This window comes from Dysidea avara, chromosome 9 (assembly GCF_963678975.1).
Source record: "Dysidea avara chromosome 9, odDysAvar1.4, whole genome shotgun sequence".
In the NCBI taxonomy this organism is placed as follows: Eukaryota; Metazoa; Porifera; class Demospongiae; order Dictyoceratida; family Dysideidae; genus Dysidea; species Dysidea avara.
The window spans coordinates 8,325,023-8,344,978 of record NC_089280.1 but is presented as its reverse complement, the minus strand read 5'-3'; the positions used below and the strand labels follow the sequence as shown (position 1 = coordinate 8,344,978).

At 36.9% G+C, this 19,956-nt stretch overlaps 1 protein-coding gene across 1 annotated transcript in view; it reads left to right on the top strand.

The window, feature by feature from the left end:
* LOC136265511 (leucine-rich repeat serine/threonine-protein kinase 1-like) overlaps nt 1-19,956 on the top strand; it is a 144,420-nt gene that overhangs the window by 47,638 nt on the left and 76,826 nt on the right. Inside the window, exons 5-11 of the mRNA XM_066060382.1 lie at nt 3,937-4,075; nt 4,125-4,224; nt 4,547-5,968; nt 11,435-11,529; nt 16,383-16,480; nt 16,543-16,668; nt 18,079-18,307. Coding sequence (XP_065916454.1) covers nt 3,937-4,075; nt 4,125-4,224; nt 4,547-5,968; nt 11,435-11,529; nt 16,383-16,480; nt 16,543-16,668; nt 18,079-18,307 — 2,209 coding nt within the window. The remainder of the gene's footprint in view (nt 1-3,936; nt 4,076-4,124; nt 4,225-4,546; nt 5,969-11,434; nt 11,530-16,382; nt 16,481-16,542; nt 16,669-18,078; nt 18,308-19,956) is intronic.

Genomic DNA, 19,956 nt, shown 5'->3' with positions numbered 1-19,956 from the left:
AATAAGTTACACTATAGAGAGGTCAGCTACAAACAAATCATCTTGTAGAGAGTGCAGCTGCAAACAAATCTCCCTGTAGGGAGTTCAGCTAGAAGAAGTCACCTTGTAGAGAGTTCAGCTACAAAGAAACAACCATGTAGAGAGTTCAGCTGCAAATAAATCACCCTGAAAAGAGTTCAGCTACAAACAATGAGAGTTTCATCTACAGTTAAGTTATGTAAGAAGTCACCTTATTAAATACAGTATGTGATAATCATTCAGTGTTAAATATACAAATATTTAATTAGACAAAAGCTATACACACAATTACTTCCTTTGTTCCACAATTCCTGCAGTAAAGAAAAAAAAAAAAAACAAGTTAAAAGGAAGCACCAAAGCCAGTTTATGGCCAGCTTTGTGGCTTGCAATACAAAAAGAAGTGATATCTTAACCAAAACAGCCAAGCTGTAAAAAGAGTGCTGCCCCAAAAAGGCTAAGGTGAAAAAAGATGTGAAATCCAAGGTGGTGGCCAAGAAACGGCTGTGATGGTAGCTTAATGGCAAAATTTTAATTTCAACAATTCAGGTGAATATGGTGCTGAATCCGAGTGGAGGAGGCAACGCAAATTCACCTGAATTGTCGTAATTAAAATTTTTGCCATTAATCTACCATCACAGCCGTTTTTTGGCCACTACCTTGGATTTCACATATTTTATCACCTTGGCCTTTTTGGGGGCCGCACTCTTTTTTACAGCTTGGCTGTTTTGATTTAGATCATCTTTACTTCAGCTCTAAAATCAAATTATTCTCTACTAGAACAATTTTCGTCTCTAGCTCACCATTAAGTTGCTGTAATTTATCTCAAGAAGTTCACTCTTGATCTTCCAATGGATTACACTACCTAGTTCTTTTTTCAACCTCTTGACACTTAAACTTCAATTGTTCAAGGTGAGCTTGCTGTGTCTTTACTACTCCTGTGGCTCAGCAATGGTTTGGCGACCTGTGCTAGAGATAGCTTCACTCTCTGGAAAATGCTGGAGCAATTCTTCATAGGTAACTTTAACTTGTTCATTCTCTGCTGTAATTCTCTCACATTCATCTTTACAATAGTTCCTTTCTCCTTCAAAGTTTCCTTACTAGGATTATCACTAAGTTACAATTTTCCAGCCTCTAGTTCTTGATTCACCTTCTGTAGGTTGTCCAACTGTGACCTCAAAGCCTCAGTGGTCGTTATTGTAGTTGTTTATTTTCTTCTGCTCTTCTTCACATTAGTTAAAGTGTAGCTAATCAGGTTTCGCAGTACCAATTGTAATAGAACAGTTCTAATTGACTCGATCCCTGTATTCATAGGCTTTCAGCCTTCTCACAAGTCCTAGTGAAGTAACATTCACTGATTAATTATCCATATGCATTTACATCAGTTCATACGTATTACCAGCATGTATTACATAATTATGTTACAACAGCATGTACATACAGTGACATACTTTCTGGCCAAGAAATGCTACCAAAGCTAAGATCACAACCGCAACTTTGCATATCAGTTCAGTAACATTAAGTTAACCACAGTAATAGCCAGAAGTCACATGTGACCTACAGTATATTTTTGCCCAATAATATTGCATGCCACTGAAGTATGACAAAAGGTTATAACAGCTTTTTATTGAGTAGATGAGTACTGAGCTATGCGGCTACTTGTATAATGCAAAGTCTTCACTTTCTGTTTACTAGGTTAGGTAATTCAAAGGTTGCAGCACAAGTTGCTGCCAGACCTTCAGTGCTGGACACTGTAAAGCTGTAATAATATGTAATAAATAAAGATTCATCCCTCATGGAGAAGACTAAGTGTGGTGCCTGACTAGCAGTTTGAATCCTCGGGTTGGAGGGATTGTTTCCTTTCTTTGGCCCAATTCTGTTTCACCTTATATCTAGCTAGCTTTACTTATCAAAGTTTCCGATTTCTGTTTATTACGTTAGGTGATCCAAAGACTACAGCACAAGTTGCTGTCAGACCTTCAGTGCTGGACACTGTAAAGCTGTAATGAATTATAATTAGTAAAGTGTGAAATAAACATATGATAGTCCAGTTACATGTACATAACAGATATATGATACATACATGCAACAAAGAGGCAAAAACAAAAGCAAAGGTAAAGCTTTCAGCTGCCATGCTAGCATGGTCATGTCTACCCAGTGAACCAGCGCTGGGACACCTGTGTGCTACTTAGGCACCATGAGAGAACCTCCCTCCTGGTTATGGCCCTGCAGGTAATTTATGATAATTAATACTGCATATGGGGTCTATGTGAAACTGACGTGAAATGTCAGTTGGGTATTATATAGCAAAAGCATGTTTTCACGTACAGACACAAGTACACAAAAAAATTGGAATTTATAACTAGAGTAGGGACCATAGCACATCAATAAAAAGTACTGAAACAAGCTGGAGTAGTGCACGATATTAAATTACAGTAAAACAATAAGAAGTGTTATATCTCTACTGTGCTCCAAGATACCATAACGGAAATGCACAGTAGGAATATAACACTTCTTATTGTTTTACTGTGATTTAATGTCATGCACTACTCAGTTTGTTTCAGTACTTTTTATCGATGTGCTATGGTCCCTATAATCTAGCTGAAAATTCCAATTTTGTGTATACTTCTTTGTTGAATTTTCAACTAGAGTAGGGACCACACATTGATAAAAAGTACTGAAACAAGCTGGAGCAATGATATTAAATCATAGTAAAACAATAAAAAGTGTTATATCTTTACTGTGCTCCAAGATACCATAATGGAAATGCACAGTACAGTAGGAATATAACACTTCTTATTGTGATTTAATATTGTGCACTACTCCAGCCTGTTTCTGTACTTTTATTAACATGCTATGGTCCCTACTCTATCTGAAAATTCCAAATGTTTTTGTGTACTTGTTTGTTAACGTTTTTGTAAATAGTTGTTATGACTGGTGAACCCACACACACCACATCTGAAATGGTGCTGTGCGCCCCAGCTATATCAATTATTGTCTGAAAAGTGAAGTATCCGCTATCAGCTATGTTCAACCCGTTACACAGCATTTTGAATTAAGAACTGTTTGAAAAGCACCTCTGCAATCCACACATACTAAAAGAAAGAAAGAAATGGTGCCACACACCCCAGTTATATCAATTATCATCTGAAAAGTGAAGTATCCATTATGCTTCATTGTCAGCTATGTTCAACCTGTTACACAGCAGTACGAATCAAGAACTGTTCGAAAAGCATCTCTGCAACCCACACATACCGAAAGAAAGGGTTGGTGCTGCGCACCCCAGTTATATCAATTATCATTTGAAAAGTGAAGTATCCATTATGCTTCGTTGTTGGCTATGTTAAACTCGTTACACAGCAGTACAAATCAAAAACTGTTTAAAAGCACCTCTGCAATCAAAGTAGCCACTATGAAAAATACGAACAATTTCCGTTACGAAGAGAAGCCATCATGTGCTACCGTCAAATTGACAATTTTCACTGTCAGCAAAGATGAATGGGACACAAAGGAGGACACTGGTAAATCCATGAAGAATGCATTGTACGTATGCCAAAAGGCACCTCTCGGACCTAAGCGACGTCGAACAGTGAAAAAATTAAGCCTTAGCCGTTGTTGAGTTACGCTTGTCTGAAAGAATCAGTCAGTTACTCAGTCAGTAGAAAATTGCATTTAATTTTTGTTTTAATTTGTAGCAACTTGTTCAAAGCATTTCAGGTTGATCTGAAGGCTTGTTTTGGCTTAGTTTTGCCTAACCAATACTGCCTCATCATCCTCAGGGAAAATTGAAGCTGGTTTTTGGGTGATGCTATTTCATGGGCCACGCCTACTCCTTTGTGGTCCCTACTATACAGCACTATCATACTGTATGATGATTCACAGACTGTATTAGTACAATGATTTACATAATGTGGTACATAGGGCAGCAAACATACTGTTTTGGAAGTGTTGACTCACTTATATGAACAAGGAGGTGACCCTACAATCATAAGTAAACAAGGAAAAACTGCTCAAATAATTACTGAAGAATATGGTAACAAGATTGCTGCAGCACTGCTAGGTATGATGTAAACCTCATTGTACTTATACACATGCACTTACACATGTAGAAGTACTTGGAAATATGCAGTGTCAAGTTAGCAGACGTTCATCAGCTCTGGAATACAAGAAATATGAAATTAATGCTGTACACAAAACACTATTACATTGGTTAGTCCTTGATATACAATATAGTTATGATCCGAATTTCTTTTTTTCACTGACGGATACCCACAGATATTGATTATGCATCAAAGATAAATGTGACAGCTTTTATGTGAATATTAATAAATGTCTAATAAATGATTAAGGTTTCTATGAGTGTTCTAATAGACCTGCACTGTGTACAAATGTAGACCCATAGCTATTCAGTCATAAGTGAGTCTCTTTGTAGAACCTAATGCCATTTTATGTTTTAAAAGGTACTGAACATGGTGTGTGCACATACATCAAGAGTAATACATAGTGTATCTAATTATGTGTGTGTTGTTAGGGCTGTCTTCACTGAGAGACATCATATTGTGTCACAAATACTGATCATGCATCAAAGAGATAGCTATGATAGTATTGCTCATCTGATGTTTGACAGTGACCCTAATTCAGCGAAGAGCTATCAGAGTGCACCGATTTTTACTGCTTCTGAAATAGGGAATCCAAAATTGTTTGAAGTTTTAGTGACTCAAAGTGGAATTCCACATTGCACTGCAATAAAAAAAAAGCAAAAACATGAAATATTACTTCCGGATGATACAGTCAAACAGTATTTTGTTACCCCTTTGTCGCTGATTCTTTCAAAGCCAGAAAACCACAATCTTATTGATGTGTTGGTTGATTTTGAGGAGAAGTTATTCAATGATCGTCGTATAACTTCTGTTGATTTATCTGACACCTGGCTATCTTCACTGCCAATTGAGCTCTTTAAGCTGGGTGTGTATAAACTGAACTTGCAAAACAATGAATTGTCGACATTACCACTTTTGCTTGCACCAAGAAGCTGTTGGCCAAATCGACTGCAGGAACTAAATATTTCTTATAACTCAATTAAAAGTCTTCCAACAGAAGTATTCAAACTGCCCTGTTTGGAGACACTGAATGTGTCTCATAATCCATTAAAATCGTTACCTGAGAAATGGTGGAATACAAAGAGTATTAAGGAATTTAACATTTCTTATACTAACTTGGAAAGCTTGTCCATTAACATTGCCGATAAAATCATGCTTCAAACTATGAAATCAGCTTCCACTCTACCTAATTCCACCAAAGTAGTTCACGGCAAAGTAAGTACTGCATGTGCCAATTCTATTACTAGTAAAGTTGTCAAGACTGATAGTTTGCTACAACATTTAAATGCTAGCCATTGTGAAATGGCCACATTTCCAAAATTACTTGCAGTTTTCTTTCCAAAGTTGGAATATTTAAATCTTTCTAATAACAAGCTAGAGTCCTGCTGTGCAATAAATGAGCTGCCTATTTCCCTTAACGAATTAGACATTAGTAACAATTTGTTGCAGTATAGCAAACATAAGCTCTTTTGCACTGATGCTCAACTTGCTGTAAAAAGTATTTACATGGAACACAAGGACTTGTGTTTCTTCAGTTCACTAAGGCTATCCAACAACACTAGCCTTGGTAGTTTAACGATCTGTGAGAAGGATGATCGTGTTTTCTTTCCAAATTTGAAGAAGCTTTATATATCAAATTGTAATTTAAAACAAACACCTGAACGTCTTGTCGATTTACAAGAGTTGACTGATCTGGATATCAGCTATAATGCACAGCTTAAGATTCCTCATGAGATTTCCAACTTAGAAAAGCTGTTAAGTCTGAATTACAATGGTGTACAAGATCCTATTGTTGATGAACTGGAGGTATTCAAGAATATTAAAGACAAGCTGATAATCCTACAGCAAGAACAGTTAGTTGAATTTGTTGTAGCTATTAATATGTGTTAACTGTTTGAGTGTATGCAGTACTGATGTTTCTTATGTGATATAGAAATCAATATGAGTCACCATGTAGTAGAACATTTTTACAAGTTTGTACTTTAGGACCAGAAACATCAAGACACCTGGTAGTGTGTCATGTAGCCAAGAAAGCTGCTGTGCCACACTGTGCGTATAGTATATTGACAGGAATAAAGAAAACAAATTTTTTATAGCTTCATGGACCCTTCTCTAAAGTATATAAGTTTTGCACAATAGCTACCAGCCGCCTTCAGCACCTCACATTTCAATTTTTGGCAACATCACTGTATGCATTCATGAAATACAAGCCTTCAAAATGAGGCTTAATTTCTTCATTTTTTCCGAGGCCTAATATTTTACAAAAACCAGTACAAAATGCTGCAATCTGATTGCCACGAACTTTGGTGTACATTGAAGTATTGAGGTGAATTAACGTACTAAGTCTGGTGTGAATCTGATGAATATTCACAGAGTTATGTCCAATTATTTGCCTAAAAAGACCAATTTTTGTCACACCTGCAGGTAAACTGCCTAAGGAATAGCTTGAAAATTAGTCTGTGTATAGGGTAACCATCATAGCTCAAACAAAAGTCACAATGAGAGGTAAACCAACATAATGAAAATGGGGTTAAACTCAAAGGTAGCAGCCAAGAAATGGCTGCTATGATACTGATGCCAATCATTTAGATAATTAATAGAAATGATTGACATTAGCATGATTACAGCCTATTATCAAATATTGAATTAAATCATGCAATGAAATACATTTATAGAAAGTCTGTCTTCAATAATCATCATTGTATCTATATACATAGAAAAGAAGAAATGTGAGTAAAAACAAACCTCAAATTCAGCTATAGGCTGGTTTTGGGGCCTTATAAAGCACTAAAAGAAGTGAAATCCGCACAAAACAGCTAGGCCTGAGCCTATTATGCTCAAAATTTTACCTATTATTCTTTCCAGAATTTCCCTAAAAATTCTCCTATTATTCTTTTTGTTATTTTTGTATCCAGCCTATTATTCCATAATTGTTCTCATTCAGTATATACCTGTAGCTAGTCGCTTAGTTTTCAAGATGCTGCTAGTATAAATAGTTTGTCCGAATTATAATAGCCATATTATGAAGCATTCCACCTTACACATCATTTTTTTCTATCCATAATAGTTACAGCAGACTTAGAATAGCTATCTACAGTAATAATTCAAGTGTATTTAATTATTAGTGTATTACAATAATATGCTGTAACTACTGTATAGCTACTAAGTTAGGTAGATAATAATGCTCAAAGACTTGAAGAAGATACACTGGTATATAAGATGTAAAAGTTTCAGACTTGCAGATAATCATGCAGTTAAATCCCTGATGCTGGCAGCAGATTGGTAACATGAAATGATCTGACTGTTCTATTAGAGTATTTGAGCGTTTTATTAGAGTATATCGATCTTTTAGAGGCTTTTCAGCTCCTTTCAGCCAGCACTCCTGTCAGCTTTATATCATTTGTAGTAGCTTAACTCTTTCTACTAGGTAATCAAGAAGAGACATGCCCCCTAATTCCACTGATTATTCCCGTGGTCGTCCGATTATTCTAAAATTATGCCTGTAACCATCCTATTATTCCAGAATTATTCTCACGAAATTGGTGACCTATTATTCTCAAGATTATGCCGGCATAATAGGCGCAGGCCTAAAAACAGCCAAGCTGTGAAAAAATGGTGCAACCTTATAAAGCCTGGGTGAAAAATCTTGTGAAATCAAAGGTGGCAGCCAAGAAATGGCTGCAATGATGTTAATGCTAATAAATTTTAACAATGTACACACAGCCATTGTTAAAATTTATTAGCATTAACATCATTGCAGCCATTTCTTGACCGCCACCTTTGATTTCACAACTTTTTTTCACCCAGGCTTTATAAGGCCGCATCATTTTTTGATAGCTTGGCTGTTTTTGTGTGGATAGATTTTAGCCAGAATAAAGTAGAAATTAAGTGAGATGAACAGCCGTGATAGCAGGAGCTCAGTGAATGTTCAGTATGGAGGTCCCTGGTTCGAATGCTGGTAAGCTTTTTTCTGACATTTTCATGCATTTTTTAACCATGCAGTGACTGTTCTATTAGAGTATTTCGACCTCACAATTTAAGTTGATTCGTATTTACCTTGTAGTTCTATAACTGTCAATGTGATTTCATTACAACTGCAAAAGGTTTGGGCTATGATAGTTAACCTATATGCATACCAATTTTCAAGTTATTCCCATAAGCGGTTTACTTTGTAGGCGTGACAAGTCAGCCTTTGTAAATTCAAATAATTGTCCATAGCTCTATGACTGTTAATCAAATTTGCACCAAACTTGGCATGTGATTGTGCCACAATTTGCTCTTAAAGTATACTAAAGCTCAAGAAAATTGAGTATGCACTGCATTTATAATGGCTTTTGTGAAGTGTACAAAAGAATAATCTAAGCCCCTGAGCCCCCTAAACAAAGACAAAAAAGCATTTGCAGTATAAAAATTATTCCAATTCGAGAAGGGAGCACGGAGTTATGTATGCTTGAAAATCATGTTTGTTTCTTCCTGCATTGCATGCTTCAGCTGAGGGAGTGGAGGGGGAGTCTCAGACTGAAAAACAAATATCGGATATTGTGAATATACTCACAATGTGGCATACCGGCTTTATGGTCGCACGACACACTACCATGTGTCTTGATCCTGTACCAAATGGGCAACTTGTAGTAATTGTGGCTTTTCAAGAACTCTCTACAAAGTAGCTTGTTTGTAGCTCATTGTGAACTTTCTACTTTAACATTTACTGGTTACATAGCTGAGCTCTCTAACGGGAGACTTTTGTAACATAGCTGAATTCTCTACAGGGGGACTTGAAACATAAACTCTCTGCTGAGTGGCTTGTAATGTATGTATCGCTAACTTATTATGTACGTAGCTGAAATTTCTACTGGGAAGTTTTTGTAATGTGGCTAAACTCTTTATTGATTGACTTGCAATTGTTACATAGCCGAATTTTCTATAGGAACACTTGTGACATAGTTGAACTATCTACAGGGGGACTTGTACTGTAGCTTAACTCTGTATTGAGTGAATTGTAATGTAGTTGAACTCTCTACGGGGGACTTGTTGTGTAGCTTAACTACTTACTGAGTGACTTGTATTGAACTCTTTACTGGGTAACTTGAAAGTAGCTGAGCTCTCTACTGAATCACTTTTAATGAAGCTGAATGCTCTAATAGCATGACTGCACTATTAGAGTATCTTGATCCAGCACTGAGTATACAAAGTTGGTTTATTCACATTATAACTTTTTAATTCACTTACATTTTCAGCTCATTCCTTTAGCAGTTTGTCTGGTAGGTGTTCCAACTTAAAATTAGTATGAAACTAGATTGCGTGCCTGATATATAACAGTCCAAGAATGGAACCCTTTGCTGGAATTTCTAAATGACTCTAGTGTGTTCTCCCTTAAGGTTTCTTGTTCTAATGTGTGTGCATGTATTTTTCCTGAGCATACCAGCAGCAGATGACTGCTTAGTATCAATAATCAAACAGTATGGTAGTGCTGTTTAAGTAGGGATCCCCCCAAAAATTACACGTGCCACCTAAAATGCCACCTTCAAAAATCATCTTAGAGAGAGGTCTTACACCATGATAATCACCTTTATGGAATAATATTAGTCCATCTAACATGAAATACAGCATTAATAACAAGAAAACACTTAATGATGACTGGATATAGAATGTTTTTAAAAATTGCCAGAACTTGAAATTTGGTCTGCCTCACTCACTGACTATAGTCGCAAGCCTAGAGGCCAAACAAAGCAGCGTACAGCCACCATTTACACCACAATAACAAGCTCACCAGTGGGATGTGCCTTTTGAGGTTCCGACGAGTGTAGGCCCTCTGCGCCTTGTTGTTTCTTTTATCATCAGTCAGGTTACTTGTCTTCTTCATCCAACAAAACCATATCGAGGTATTAATTTTCAGTTTCAACACTTTCTTTCACCAGCATATTTAGACATCCAGAATTATTTCAGAGCTGGATTTCAAAAGCGCTTCAGTCCCGGTGCTACTATAAGAGGTATACTACAGTAACTAGATATCCGCAACTTCGTGCCGGATTGGGACCACGTTCACAATAGGTTTGTGACCACACCCATCGATTAAAGATCTAGATGAACTAATAGCAGTAGAGTGTGGAGATCACACCTCTAACAATCTAGTTATTTACTTAACAGTAAGCAAGATGACCTCAACCCTTATTGGTCTAGCTAGCTGCACACCCCTTGGTTGACTCGAGATACTCTAATAGAACAGTCACTCTAATAGAACAGTCATGTATAATATTCTAATAGAAAAGTCACAAGTTATATTGTAACTAGCTGTGCTACAACTAAAAAGTAAACAAACTAGTATTTTAAAAATTGTTAATTTATAAGTGAAGTAGGGATCTATGCAATAAAAAGTAGCAAAACAAGAGATAGATGATGGTATTACAGCATAGCTCGGTGGGAAAGTCCCTACTTTGGCACATTTGCTATAATTTTGTCCAATTCCAAAGTAGGGGCTTTCCCACTGAGCTATGCTGCAATACCATCATTCATCTCTTGTTTCACTACTTTTTACTTAAATTAACAATTAAAAATACTAGTAAATGAATAAACAGTTGGCATTTTTGTTATAAATCCATGACCATCAACTGGATTTCTTTCTAACTACAAAAGGTCTGCATTATGATAGATACTGTACAGACTGCATGATTTCAAGTTATTCCATCAAGCTTTTTACTCTGTAGCTAGATGTGGCAACAGAATTAATCGCTTTTGTGCTAGGTTTGTTGATTTGATTATGACTATACAGTACTACATACAGGTACACAATGATTACAATCAATGGTATCAGGGGTATTTCTGACAAACATGTGCATAATTCCCTTGTTTTTTATCTGATGTGTGCAAAAATTGGACTGTATGTGCTGTACTTGCTGCCCTCCAAATTTGAAGCATGCACATTGACCACAACATGTGCTAACTGTGCAAAAAGAAAAGGAAGAATAAAAAGAACAATGCAAAGAAAATATGATGAACTTTGAAGGGGCATGTATCTCAGTGATGGCTTTATGGAATTGAATAAAAGTTGGATTGGGAGGCGCATGTCTTACAAGTAAAACTGTTCAATTTACATTTAGGCACTATCTAGCTATGGATACTTGAAAATGACATATCCTTGGTTCCTGTATACACACTTGTCTTTTGTGCACCTATGCAGGCTGCACTGTGTGTCTTGGTTATTATTTAATAGCATCATTGCATATCAAAATATTATTGTTATCATTTATTGTGATAATTCATCTTATCAAAAATTATCAGTGCTGTACTGTATAACTTTGCCACTTATTCATTTTGTGTAGCTCTTCAATATCACCTACACTCAAGCTTGCATTTGTTGGTGACGAGGATATTGATTTGATTGCATTGTTAACCAATGAGAGGTTTCGGTCAAGGAGTAAGTACTGTTATATATGCTTTTCATATGCATATTATAAACTGATTCAGCATACAGTACAATCACAAAGGAGTAGGCGTGGCCCTTGTAAAAACATCACCCAAAAACCGGCCTCACTTTTTCCAGACGATGATGAGGCAGTAATGGTTAGGCCTAAACAAGCCTTCAGATCAACCGAAATACTTTCAACAAGTTGCTATGGAATTTTAAAATATATATCTAATGGAATTTTCTACTGACTGACTGAGTAACTGACTGATGCCTTCAGACAAGCATAACTTAACAACAGCTTAGGCTACAGGCTTGATTTTTTCACTGTTCAACGTCGCTTCGGCCCAAGAGGTGTCTTTTGGCATATCACAGTACATACAATGTATTCTTCATGGACTTACCAGTGTCCTTTGTGTCCCATTCATCTTTGCTGACAGCGAAAAGTGTCAATTTGGCAGTAGCACGTGATGACTTCCTATAGTGATGGAAATCGTCCGTATTTTTCATAGTGGCTACTTTTATTGCAGAAGTGCTTCTCGAACAGTTCTTGATTCATACTGCTATGTAACGGGTTAAACATAGCTGACAAAGAAGTGCAATGGATACTTCACTTTTCAGACAATATTTGGGTGTGCGGTGTCATTTCTTTCTTTTGATGTGGTATGCATGGGTTCACCAGTCACAATAATAATTATTTACAAAAATTTAACAAACAAGTACACAAAAAATTTGAAATTATCAACTAGAGTAGGGACCATAGCACATCAATAAAAAGTACTAAAACAAGCTGGAGTAGTGCATGATATCTAATCCAAAACAGCCAAGCTGTAAAAAAAGAGTGCGGCCCTGTGAAAGGCTATGGTGAAAAAAGATGTGAAATCCAAGGTGGCGGCCAAGAAATGGCTATCATGGGAGGTTAATGGTAAAAATTTTAATAACGACAATTCAGGTGAATTTTGTGCCAAGACCAAGTGGCACCAAATTTACCTGAATTGTCGTTATTAAAATTTTTACCATTAACCTACCATCACAGCCATTTCTTGGCCGCCACCTTGGATTTCACATCTTATTTCACCATAGCCTTTCTCAGGGCCGCACTCTTTTTTTTACAGCTTGACTGTTTTGGATTAGATTTCACTCCTTTATGTATTTGTATAACCTATCTTTTTTTCTTTACCACAGGAAGAAGAAAAGATGAAGCAGATGTTAAATACTTTAAATATTTCTGATTTTATCAGTAAATGTACAAATTATATATATATATAATACATGTATTTATTACAGAACTCTCTACATGGTGGTTTCTTTGTAACTGAACACCCTACAAGGTGACTTCTTCTAGCTGATCTCTCTACGTTTGTAGCTGAACTCTGATTTGTTTGCAGCTGAACTCTCTACATGATGGTTTCTTTGTAGTTGATCTCTCTACAAAGCGACTTTTTCTAGCTGATCCCTCTACAGGGTGATTTATTTGCAGCTGAACTCTTTATGTGATGATTTCTTTGTAGGTGAACTCTCTTCAAGGTAACCTCTTCTAGCTGATGTCTCTACAGGGTGATTTGTTTCTAGCTGAACACTCTACAGGTGATTTGTCTACAGTTGAACTCTTTACATGGTGGTTTCTTTGTAGCTGAACTCTCTACAAGGTGAACTCTTCTAGTTGATCTCTCTACAGGGTGATTTGTTTCTAGCTGCTGAACTCTTTACAGGTGATTTGTTTGCAGTTGAACTCTCTACATGGTGGCTTCTTTGTAGCTGAACTCTCCACATGTTGGTTTCTTTGTAGCTGATCTCTCTACAAGGTGACTTTTTCTAGCTGATCTCTCTACAGGGTGATTTGTTTCTAGCTGAACACTCTACAGGTGATTTGTTTGCAGCTGAACTCTCTACATGGTGGTTTCTTTGTAGCTGAACTATCTACAAGGTGACCTCTTCTAGCTGAACTCTCTACAGGGTGATCATTTCGTAGCTGAACTCTTTACAGGGTAATATGTTTGCAGCTGAACTCTCTTCATGGTGGTTTCTTTGTAGCCGAACTCTCTGCTGGGTGATTTGTTTGTAGCTGAACTCTCTACAGGGTGATTTGTTTGCAGTTGAACTCTTTACATGATGGTTTCTTTGTAGCTGAACTCTCTACAAGGTGACTTCTTCTAGCTGATCTCTCTACAGGGCAATTTCTTTGTAGCTGAACTCTCTACAAGGTGATTTCTTCTAGCTGATCCCTCAACAGGGTGCTTTGTTTGTAGCTGAACTATCTACAAGTGATTTATTTGCAGCTGAACTCTTTTTGTGGTGGTTTCTCTGTAGCTGAACTCTCTACAAGGTGATTTCTTCTAGCTGATCCCTCTACAGGGTGATTTGTTTGCAGCTGAACTCTTTATGTGGTGGTTTCTTTGTAGCTGATCTCTCTACAGGGTGATTTGTTTGCAGCTGAACTCTTTATGTGGTGGTTTCTTTGTAGCTGATCTCTCTACAGGGTGATTTGTTTCTAGCTGAACTCTCTACACGGTGATTTGTTTCTAGCTGAACTCTTTATGTGGTGGTTTCTTTGTAGCTGAACTCTCTACAAGGTGACCTCTTCTAGCTGATCTCACTACAGGGCGATTTGTTTCTAGCTGAACTCTCTACAGGTGACTTCTTCTAGATGATCCCTCTACAGGGTGATTTGTTTCCAGCTGAACTCTCTACATGAACGTTTCTTTGTAGCTGAACTCTCTACAAGGTGACTTCTTTTAGCTGATCCCTCTACAGGGTGATTTGTTTGTAGCTGAACTCTTTATGTGGTGGTTTCTTTGTAGCTGAACTCTCTACAAGGTGACCTCTTCTAGCTGATCTCTCTACAGGGTGATTGGTTCTAGCTGAACTCTCTATAGGTGATTTGTTTGCAGCTAAACTCTGTTTCTTTGTAGCTGAACTCTCTACAAGGTGACTTCTTCTAGCTGAACTCTCTACAGAGTGATTTGTTTGCAGCTGAACTCTCTACAGGGTGATCTTTTAGTAGCTGAACTCTCTACAGGGTGATTTGTTTGCAGCTGTACTCTCTACATGATGGTTTCTTTGTAGCTGAACGCTCTACAAGGTGACCTCTTCTAGCTGATCTCTCTACAGGGTGATTTGTTTCTAGCTGCATGAACTCCGTACAGGTAATTTGTTTGCAGCTGATGGTGGTTTCTTTGTAGCTGAACTCACTACTTGATAGTTTCTTTGTACCTGAATTCTCTACAAGGTGACTTCTTCTAGCTGATCCCTCTACAGGGCGATTTGTTTGTAGCTGAATTCTCTACATGGTGATTTCTTTGTAGCTGAACTCTCTACAAGGTGACTTCATCTAGCTGAACTCTTTACAGGGTGATCTTTTCGTAGCTGAACTCTCTACAGGGTGATATGTTTGCAGCTGAACACTCTACATGATGGTTTCTTTGTAGCCAAACTCTCTGCAGGGTGATTTGTTTGTAGCTGAACTCTCTACAGGGTGATTTGTTTGTAGCTGAACTCTCCACAGGATGGTTTCTTTGTAGCTGAACTCTCTGCAAGGTGACTTGCTTGTAGCTGAACTGTCTAAAATATTAAATGGTTGCTGCTGAACTCCCTACAACATAACTTGCAATGTAATAGAAATCTATAATGGAGTAAGTCATAAACTAGATGAATGCCCTATTAGGGTGACTATTCTATTAGAGTATCTCGATCTCGCTTTGCTACACAGAGTTGGCTTTGGAATCATACGTCAGTGGTTTGTAAACCGATTGTTCTGTACTACTGCAAGGACTTTCTACGATGACTATTCCAGCTACGTACCAATTTTCAGCTCATTGCTCTAAGCCGTTTGCCTGGTAGGCGTGAAAATTATTGGTATTTTTATTCACGCATCTCGATCGCGCAATTGTTACACACCTTCGGTTTCATGTCATATCTCCATGATCTTAATGTCAATTGTTTTCAAACCACCAAAAGGCATTCCTACAAAGGTTGATCTGTCCACAAACCAATTTTCAACTCATTCCATGAAGCGGTTTACCATGTAGGCGTGACAACAAATCGATCTTGTTTTACGCGAATAATTGATAATAACTCCTCAACCATTCACCAAATTTGCACCTAATGTGACACTAGGATTCGTCCTTGGACTCCCTTTATGTGTGCCAAATTTCAAGGCGATCAGAATACGTGTTTGTGTTTAATAGCAATTTTTCAAAGTGTGTGAAAAGACAAAGGAGAAGAAAAAAAACGAAGAAGTAAAAACAAACTTTTGGGCACTCATATCTCGGAAATGGCTAAGGCGAGTTTCTTCAAATTTGGTATGTGGGGTGGCCTACCTGGCGGACACCTCTGCAACAAAACTGGTTCCAATCGTCATGGAGCTACAATGGTGTGAAAATCGCGTTTTCTTTCTTCCTGTCAATATACTCACGGTGTGGCGCGCCGGCTTCTTGGGCCGCATGATACACTACCGTGTGTCTTGATTAAATCACGGTAAAACAATAAGAAGTGTTATGTCCCTACTGTGCATTTCAGTTATGGTATCTTGGGCAAAGTGGGGATATAACACTTCTTATTGTTTTACTGTGATTTAATATCATGCACTACTCCAGCTTGTTTCAGTACTTTTTATCGATGTGTTGTGGTCCCTACTTTGGTTGAAAATTCCAATTTTTTTGTTTATGTTAATATTTGTTCCACATGTTTTGGTATAATTGTTTTACTGTGATTTAATATCATGCACTACTCCAGCTTGTTTCAGTACTTTTTATCGATGTGCTATGGTCCCTGCCTTGGTTGAAAATTTCCAATTTTTTTTTGTTTATGTTAATAATTGTTCCACATGTTTTGGTATAATTATGATTAATTAAATTTTGATATAGATCTGTCCATACTTGTGGTGGACAAGACCATATGGTGCTTTACCAAAGCAAAATCTGAGGTAACAGTCAGCTTCATTGTATGGAACTTTATGAACCAGGTTGGTGATGATGATTGCGATGAGTGTATTGAATTGATTATGTACATGTTTTTTTTCATTAGAGCAACTACATTTCAGCTATTCAGTATTTCCTTACTGACAATGCACTGTATGTGTTGTGTTGGAAAATCACCACCGATCAAGATTATGGTATTTTTAAGCTAAGAAACTGGTTGTTGAGAATCAAGGTATATGTGCTAATAACTTGTACCCTTCATGCTTAATTAAAGATCAATGAAATAAAATAGTGTATATATTCATTCCAATTGTTCTGAATTGTAGTAGATGCTGCTCACACATTCATCACAAGTCTAACTAAATATTCTCATGAACCACGATAGTGGTTCAATATAGAGATTGCCTAAGTTTTTGCCAAAATCCTAATAGAACACACCTAAACACCACATTAAGGAGCTCCCCAACCACAAAAGAAGCCTTAGAAGTTAATTTGGAAGAAGTATAGGTCCACTGGAAAATATGAAGTCAAAAAGAACCAATAAAAATACTTTTTCACATTCATTTGGAAACCATATACAGTATCATTACCTATATTTAACCACAGTATGTTAAGTTCATACCAGATCTAGAGCAACAATGTTTTTGTGTACCACTGCATACTTAACATATTGTGATCACCTAGCTGTATAAGCGTGCATGTGCATATGATATAAATCAGAAACCATGCTATTGCTGACCACAGCATGCTATACACTGCCTAGTATACGTAGTTGGATATGTCAAAGCTGCATAGTACAAAATACATTCAGTAGTAAGGAAACATACACTGGTGTCTGATAACATTAGCTGACTACTTAACATTTACTGTACATGATGACTAACTTGATATACATGTTCAATACTGTGTAATATCAAGCACTACCAGCACCTCTTATTATTATGTTAGCAATTCATAAATGGATTTATAAAAAGTAAACAACCTGTAGCTATGGCATAAAAATAATTTAAAAAATTAAAACATGGGAATAGCGATTGCTGAAAAAAGTAAAAAAACAAGTGTCAAACAAGCCAGTATGTTAAACACACAGAGATCTCTAATTTTGGACTCAAATAAACATTTATACAGAAGCATTCTCAGTACTTATCTGCCCCTAATTTTTAGAAAACCACTGTTTTTTCCTTGGTCTCTGCCATATCCATTGTGTGTTTAACATGTTGGCTTGTTTGACTATTGTTTCTTTACTTTTTCAGCGATCTCTATTCCCATGTTATTTTTTAAAATTTAATTTAACACTAATTTTATAGTATTGTTTAATGTATATTACAAATCTTGCAAGGGGTAAGGAAATGTTTCTTTTAAACTCACAACTTCACATGACTTCATATACATTTCATAATGCCATCATTTAACTATAATTGCCATAGAGTGCCTAAAGTTACCTGATTACTTTCTGGAAGTCTTCACATGTGCAATAAACATAATATCAAAATGTTGGGCATGTGGATATCTTTAGTTAAGACAATTTTTTCAGATGATGCATTTTTGACTTACAAAATCTGTAAAATACAACCTCCTGCATATAGTGCACAGAAATCTGTGCACAAAAATAATGATTACATGTTTCTAAATTGTTATACAGGATAAAACCAATTGTGTTTCAGTGGTGATTGTTGGATGTCACAGTAATAGCATTGGTGATCGCCTGAGGAATTACTTGAATGGAGAAATACGAAGGATATATAATGATATGCAATATTACCCATCTATTGTTGACATATTATTTGTATCAACATCCAAACTGAAGCACGATATCATGGAACTCAACACTTTTCTTTATGATACTGCCTGCAAATTTAACATATCACTAGGTTAGTAATATGCATGGACACGAGTGATTTTCCTGATGTATACACACAAGCACAAGGGCCGCAGTCCCAAGCAAGTGCATATTATATATCAGACAAATTGTAAGTACCCATGTTACAACTATTATATTCCACTTGGATGACTCACCTGCAAGTGTAGTAAACTGCAGGCATGCTTCACAAGTGTATATATTTGTTAGGCCATGTGAATTTCAATTGTGGATAACCTCATAAGATTAACAACAGGTTGTTACTACTGAGGCCAAATGTAAGTGTATGGACATGAGCATGCAGAAAGCTGTGATTGTGAAATTATCCACAGAAAGTTGAAGCACGAGCTCATAATGATGTTTTAAGTGTACCAGAGTAATTAGTTTACTAGCCATCCATAAACTAAAGAACTAGAGTCAACGGCTCAGTGGTTATCGACTTGGGTGTTCAGAGTGGAGGCCTGTGGTTCGAACGCTGGTCAGTAACTTATTTTTCAAAAATTTTCATGCACCTTCTTTACCCCACAGTGACTGTTCTATTATAGTATTTTGATCCTGCCATTTACAGTTGTTTGGTTGTGTCTTGTAACTCTATAGCTGTCATTGCAATTTCTTTTTAACCACAACGGGTTTGAGGCTAGTTTGAGCTATGATGGTTAACCCATACGCATACTGATTTTAAAGTTATACCCATGGGTGGTTTACCCTGGAGGCGTGACAACAAGTTGGCCTTTTTTGGCGCAAATAATCGTCCATAGCTCTATGACTATTAATCAGATTTACACTAAACTTCGTACGTGATTGTGCCGCAATACATTCTCAAAGTGCAAGACAACCGAGCTACGCATTTGCATTTGATAACGGTTTTTGTAGAGTGTGCGAAAAGAAGAATCTAAGCCTCCGAGCCCCCTAAATGAAAAAAACAATGAAAAATTAAGCCAGATTTTGAAGGCTTATATTTCATGATTGCGTTAGGCAATCTTGCTCAAATTTGGTATATGGGGTTCTGAAGATGGAGGGAATTTGCAGTATAAAAATGATTCCAATTTGAGAAGGGAGTACAGAGCTATGTATGAGTGAAAATCGCTTTTAGTTTCTTCCTGTAAATATACTCATGGTGTGGTGCACGGGCATTTTTGGCTGCACGACACATGGTAGTGTGCCTTAATATATATATATAATATATATATATATATATATATACATATACATGTAATAGTTATACCACGGGTACGAGTACTTTGCCTGGTATATACGCAGGCACCCAAGGGCCGCAGGCACCCAAGGGCCGCAGGCCCAAGGGAAAGTGTGTATATACAGGCAAAGCACAAGTGCCCGTGGTACAACCAATATGTTCTATTTTAGCATGCAGACTTACCTAATTGGCAAAATCTTTAGTTGTTATTCCCTTCTCTTATATAGGGAACCAAGTAAGCTATGATTGTGGGACTGAATTTTGCCAAACAAGCTGTGATTGTGGGATTCAATTTTAATGCATCAAGCAGTAGTTTGATTTTACTTTTGCTAAAATAGTAATCTTAAGAGACTAGTGTTATTATGCTTCTTTAATTACTACATTTACAAAAGTAAAAAACAAACCACTGTTGATGTATTAAAATTGAATCCCACAATCACAGGCTTTTGACAAAATTCAATCCCACA